At 36.9% G+C, this 6,147-nt stretch overlaps 1 protein-coding gene across 1 annotated transcript in view; it reads left to right on the top strand.

Moving 5' to 3' along the window:
* The window catches only part of LOC106534530 (solute carrier organic anion transporter family member 2A1), a 33,003-nt gene extending 27,853 nt beyond the window's left edge, over positions 1-5,150 (top strand). The window contains exons 12-15 of the mRNA XM_014031204.1: positions 1,916-2,073; positions 2,379-2,443; positions 4,544-4,664; positions 4,741-5,150. Coding sequence (XP_013886658.1) covers positions 1,916-2,073; positions 2,379-2,443; positions 4,544-4,664; positions 4,741-4,858 — 462 coding nt within the window. The 3' untranslated portion in view covers positions 4,859-5,150. The remainder of the gene's footprint in view (positions 1-1,915; positions 2,074-2,378; positions 2,444-4,543; positions 4,665-4,740) is intronic.
* The last annotated feature ends 997 nt before the right edge of the window (positions 5,151-6,147 follow it).

The following is a 6,147-nucleotide window of genomic DNA, read 5'->3' as shown; positions in this document are numbered from 1 at the left end:
TCGTGTCGTGTCTGCTACTAGCTAAAACAAAATGGTGCTACACCTCCGGCTAAGCTGGCAGTATGGTCTCTCGGCTGTCGACCGGTCGACATGCCGTTCGGCGTTTGTTTTCGCACTGACCTTTCATAGTTCCCCCGAGAAACCCTGAGCCTAGCTGCTGGGAAAGCCCTCCCGCTCCAGCATACGTCACTGCGTGGGATTCCTTCCCCGGGGAGTGCAATGCAGGGAAAAAAAGTCAGCAGCTCTTCACTCGACGTTTATCTACAAACTGGTCCTGGATTAAGCTCCAAAGTTTTTATCAGTCAGATTCCACCATGAAAATTGCCTGTTTTATCCCCTTTTATGAGTTTTTGGCCATTGACTATCTTTAAATGGCTGCTTCCTGGTACAACAGTCGGCTCTGGAAGCGATCGCTTTTTTCTTCTTTTTTTTCCTTTCTTTTTTTGAAGCGAGTGGTTGAAGCAAATGGAGCATAAGAGCCCCCTTGTGGCTCAAGAAAAAAATCCACGTATAAGCCGCACTGGACTATAAGCCACATGGTTCAAAGTTCAGGAAAAAAGTCGCGCTTATAGTCCGAAAAATACAGTAGATTGAATATAAAACCTGTACGAGTAATTTATTCACAAGATGACCGTAACTTTAAAAAGTAGTGAAAAGGCTTTGACTCAGTCAGTCTTACAGATGTGTGGTGTGGTAGTTGCTGAGAGTGATCCCCAACAACACATAGCCTGTTCTGAGACGGATTTCACAAGATCTTTGAAATGTTGCCATTAACCACTTCGATTCAACTCTCTCACGAGCCAGTAGATGGATTTTAATAAAAAAAGTGTAGGAATAAATCATTGAGCGTACCTCTACACCAGGGGTGTCAAATTCATTTTCATTGCAAACAAAACATTTTCTATGTGAACTCAACTGATGAGTTCATTATTTTACATCCTGTGCAATTTGCAACTCGCAAAGCACGAACCATGTACTGGTTTATTCAACACAGGATGTATAAAAACAACAGAAAGCACACCAGTTATTTAAGGCTAACACTTAAAGTTGGTTTAATCTTGAAGAAATATTTAAAAAACAATCTCGCCCACAACCCAGTTACCATCAAAGATAAAATGACCCAGATTACAGAGGGTGAGCACCACTAACAAACACTAACTGCGCTCTACCTGGTATTTCCTGCATAGAAGCAGTGTTTTAACACGTCCTCTTATAAACACTGAAAAGTACTACATGTGCAACTGATTAATGTGAAATAAAACAGAAATTCTATTAAAAGGAAAAGTAAGAGTTTTACTCACCGTTGAGTTGTGGTGAGTCTTGAATTCTGACCTCCCACTTTCTGACAGGGAATTCCCATGTACTGTATAATCAACATACTTTATGGGAAATGTAGTTTATAGTTGATGCTAGCTTTAAAGCAGCTTGTTTTGAGACATTAATACAGAACTATTCAACTAAATTCTCGTGGCCACAGTTACTCAAAGCCAACAGCTCGGGGACAGGATGATATTATTATCCTTCACCTTTTAAATGTGTTTACTCTGTTGCATACAATCATAAATTTAAAGTTTATCATTGATATTAAAATTATCTTTATATCTAGCAAAAAACCTGCTAAAAATATTTGGAAAAACCTGCCCATGATCTAATATGTCTATTATGTCTGCTTTCAAGACGTTCTGGACATAATAAAAGATAGGCCCCCTCACCCAGTATTTTCTGGAGTATTCAGATATTTAATTTTCCCTTTTCTTTCTGAAATAAAATGGTGTTCTGACTTCTGACTCACACTGTATATTATTTCCTTCATTACACATAAAGTTATAAAGTTGTTGTGTTTGCCTGTGTGACACACAGAGCAACAAAGTGTTCCTAACACTTCTTTTTCCTTACTTCCTTTGTTTGGCTACAGAACTACACCAGCTGCAGGTGTATATCAGGGAGTTACGCTCGTCCATCTCCATGTCCAAACAGATGTCCTCATTTGCTCCTCCCTGTCATCCTGGTCATTTCTTTAGCATCACTGGTCGCCTGCTTAACTCACAATCCAATGTACATGATGGTGCTCAGGTATGGGGATAAGACAGTATATTGATTTATGTTTGACATGTTCAAAGTTAGTTCAGACACTAATATGTCATGGTTTATATGACCTTTAGAAATACAGCTATCTGTGTTTTTTTTCTACTCATCTTTACAACCAGTTTTCTTCTGCAGAAATCTGCTGGTTTTTATATTAAATCATTTACGACCAATAATCTGCCTTAGCCAAACTCTGAGTTTAAGTCTGAGTATAAGTCTGTAAAGTTATGTGTAAAAACATATTTTTTTCTTTATTTTCTTTCTTTCTTTCTTTCTTTTTTTGTCTTTTACAGATATGTTTCCCCTGAAGAGAAGTCATTTGCTATAGGAATCCAGTTTTTACTCATGAGAGTTTTAGGTAAGTTTTTACAAAATAAGTAAATAAATAAATAAAATTAAAAAAACTAATATTTTGAATAATTCTGTTGCTTTTAGTAGGTTTGTGGGTGAATAATAGACATGTCTTCAATGTTACCTTGTTAAAGATAAAGTTAAATGATGACGTTAAATACGTCAAATTCATTTTCAAACTACTATATAAAATATTTGCACTCTATGCGTTAAAGTCCCAACCAACACCTTCAGAAGCCACATAACTGGTTACATGAGATCCAGACACACAGTTGTGAAGAAGTACAGATCATGGTTAGGTTGTATCAAACCCTGACAACCGTCAGAGCTCCGTTAGGTCTACTGTTAGAAAATGTAAAGATAATGTCACCACAGCAAACCTGAAAGTCGTCAAATAAAACTCACACACTGAGGAATAGATGTGAGGATCTGTCCTCAGGACCACTAAAAGTTGCACAGACCATAACTTGTGGATACTTTATGATGGGGAAAATAAAACAAAAACAAAGAAAAAGAAGAAAAATTCAGCAGATCTTGTTGAATTTGGCAAAAGTTATCTTGGAGACTCAAAAAAAAAAAACCTGTGGAAGAGCTAAAAGTTATCTTTTTGGACATGAAGGACAACACTGGATARGATTAATCAGTATTTTTACAAACTCATACAAAAGGCCTCAATACCTGAAACAAAACCAATACCTGTATAAATACTGACATACTGGTATCAGTACTGCATTGAATGTGTTACAGTTTACGTTTGTCAGTTTAACAAATTTATACAAGTAGAAAGAAAAATTTGTTTATTTTAATTTATTTTAAAATGTTTCCACAGTATTTATCATGCTGTGTTTGATTTGATCCAGTCAGAGGAGCCGTGGGTCTATAAGGAAGGAGAGACACCTTGTTCTAAATAAAATAAATGTGATTTAAAGTTATTGTGGGATGTTTAAGTTCTAACTCACTAAGTACCCTGAATCGATACTTTGTTTGAGAAAAACTGATCAGGACACCCTTGTATAAAATGTAAAGAGTTTCTTGAGATAAACATGTTTGATTCTTTAAGAAACGAAGAGTKTAAAGATGGGAGTAAATATTCTTTACACTGATATAACCTCATGATGAAAATACATAACGTATATACAATTACACTTTACCATATTKTAATGTGTCAGTATACAACAAAAATACTCCAGAGCCAGTGGTGCACTCTTTAACCTTTTATTAACAGAATCGCTTAAATAAATTTAAAAAAAAATGACAGTTAACAAGAGTCTAACAGCTACCTGCACACTTAGCTCCTCCAATCTTTGGGAAGCAGAACATTAACCCTTTAGGGCAGATATTACAATATCAATATACAAATATACAAAATCATAATGATTTATATACAACTTATTTAGCTCGTTATTTAGGGCTGCCATGATTATGTCAACTATTAAAATCGTAATGATTTATACACAACTTAATAATTTATTTAGAGCTGCCATGATTATGTCAACTATTAAAACATCAACGACTGATTTAATAGTCGATGCTTCATTTTTTTTCTAACTGTATTTTTTTTATAGTCGACTAATCACCGATTATTATTGTTTGTGGCAGCCCTACTTACCACAACTGCACATGTGTGTCAAGGACAGAAAGGTAGACGTGGCAGTGGAAGGTGCCGCAGCAGTTTGGAGAGAAAAACAAAGTTAGAAAAGAAACGACACATCACCTATTAAATTAGTCGATAGTAATTATGACTAATTGACTAATCGTGGCAGCCCTAAACTTATTAGACTTATTATATGTGGAAATAAAATGTGGTCTAGTAAAAGTGTTTTTTATGCAAATAAGGAAAAAAATGTTTGCAGCATGAAGTTCTAGTACAAAATAAACATTAAATTAATTGAACTACACTTATACGGTAAATGTGTGATTAAATTGTGTGTTTAATTGGATTTTGCACAGTTTATGTTTCCATACAGTCTGTCTGTCCTGAAGCAGCAGCACACCTGGGATTTATTGTTTGTGTGGAACTGAAGCCAGCTTTAGWTCTTCCCTCAGCTCATCTCTACCAAACAGACTGAATGTGAGCTCACAGCGGACATGTTTTCTCTCCCCTCAGCGTGGCTCCCGTCTCCGGCTCTCTTTGGCATGGCCATCGACTCTTCCTGTATCTGGTGGAAGCACGTGTGTGGAAAGAAGTTTAGCTGTGGTTACTATGATAACAACCTGTTTCGAAGCCGGTAGGAACACCTGTCACTCTAAAGACGTGTCACGTAGGAACACACATATTTTAAATGGTTTGCCTCCTCCCTGCAGGTACTTGGGTTTACAGGTGGGKTATAAGGTGATGGGCATCTGGCTGCTGATGATGCTGGCGTGGAAGGAGAAGAATATTAAGGAGTACACTCTGGACAAGAGGCAAGCACTGCTGTGATCAGTGCTGAGACTCTGCTGCCTCTCATAGCTCTGCTGGGAGACTAAATATTTTGGAAGAAGAGTGTTCCTGGGGAAACGCTGCGTCACTGAGGGGAATCCAAAATAAAGATGCCTCCACAGTCACCTCAATTCCTGCAGGCCCAGTCTCACCACCTGGACACTGGTGCAAGAATATCTCCCAAAAGGAACCTTTTCTGTTTTGGGGCCTGTTTTTGTTTTTTAATTGGAATAACTGAAAACACTACTTTCACATAGGATGGTGCACTCAAAGACAAGTTCACAGACAAATACTACGTTCAGATAGTTCAGCAGTTGTGTGAGCAGAAACAAAATAAGCACATTTCTAGTTTTTCCAGCTACTAATGTGAAAACAGGAGCTGCGTTCACCACAATGGGCCTCATGTAAGAACATATTCGTATTCTTATCCTAAATTTCTCCTACTTTTGTTCGTACGGACATGCCACATCAGATTAAACAAGCTCTCCTATCTTCAGGAAAAGTGTGTAAATGAACAGCGTAAACTTATGAATACGTATCAGGAGGAGAGGAGATTAGCATAATTACCACCCTAAAAACACCATATAAGGCTACGTTTCCTGCCCCACATACCAGGAAGTGTTCATTCATAAATGACATTGCAAAGTAAAATAGAACTTTACAAGTTCAGAGATTGAAGTCCTGCTCTCCGAGATCCAGAAAAGAAAATCTGTCATTTTTAGCAGCGTCAGCTGTGGAATTAAAGGAGTTAAAGGACGACTGCTGTTAATGTCATGTCTCCCGTGTGTCATATACAGACACAGAAATAAAAATCTAAATCGTATTCATCTCTCTCTAGTCCTGCTCTGGCTTTTCTTTGGTCAAATATTTTTAATTCAAGTGTAAACAACTGTGTTACAATTTTCATTTATTCAGAAGARCAGATGCACACCGCTACACCCCCAGCCGTCGCAAGTGTCAGATGTGTTTCTAAATAAAAACATTTTAAAACGTCTCCAAACTTCAATTAATGCATAATTTAAGTTGGTTTGTAGTTTGAGATCTTCGTATTAAAATTGTAGTGTTATACAGCAGCGTTAAAGCCACTTTACTTTAATTTAACCAGTTTATGTCGTTAGTCTACATCATTACATTTAAAATTATACTTCAAGCAGAACAACCTATTTTCAACATAATTATGGAGTGTGATTTATTTTCAACTCAAAAGATCTTCAAACTAATGAAATATAAAGTTATTAGAGAAGAAAATCCACCTGGATAGCAGCAGACTGGCTGCTCGTAAAATATAT

The sequence above is a fragment of the Austrofundulus limnaeus genome, unplaced genomic scaffold (assembly GCF_001266775.1).
Source record: "Austrofundulus limnaeus strain Quisiro unplaced genomic scaffold, Austrofundulus_limnaeus-1.0 Scaffold1199, whole genome shotgun sequence".
Lineage (NCBI taxonomy): Eukaryota > Metazoa > Chordata > Actinopteri > Cyprinodontiformes > Rivulidae > Austrofundulus > Austrofundulus limnaeus.
This window is presented reverse-complemented; position numbering and strand designations above follow the sequence as displayed.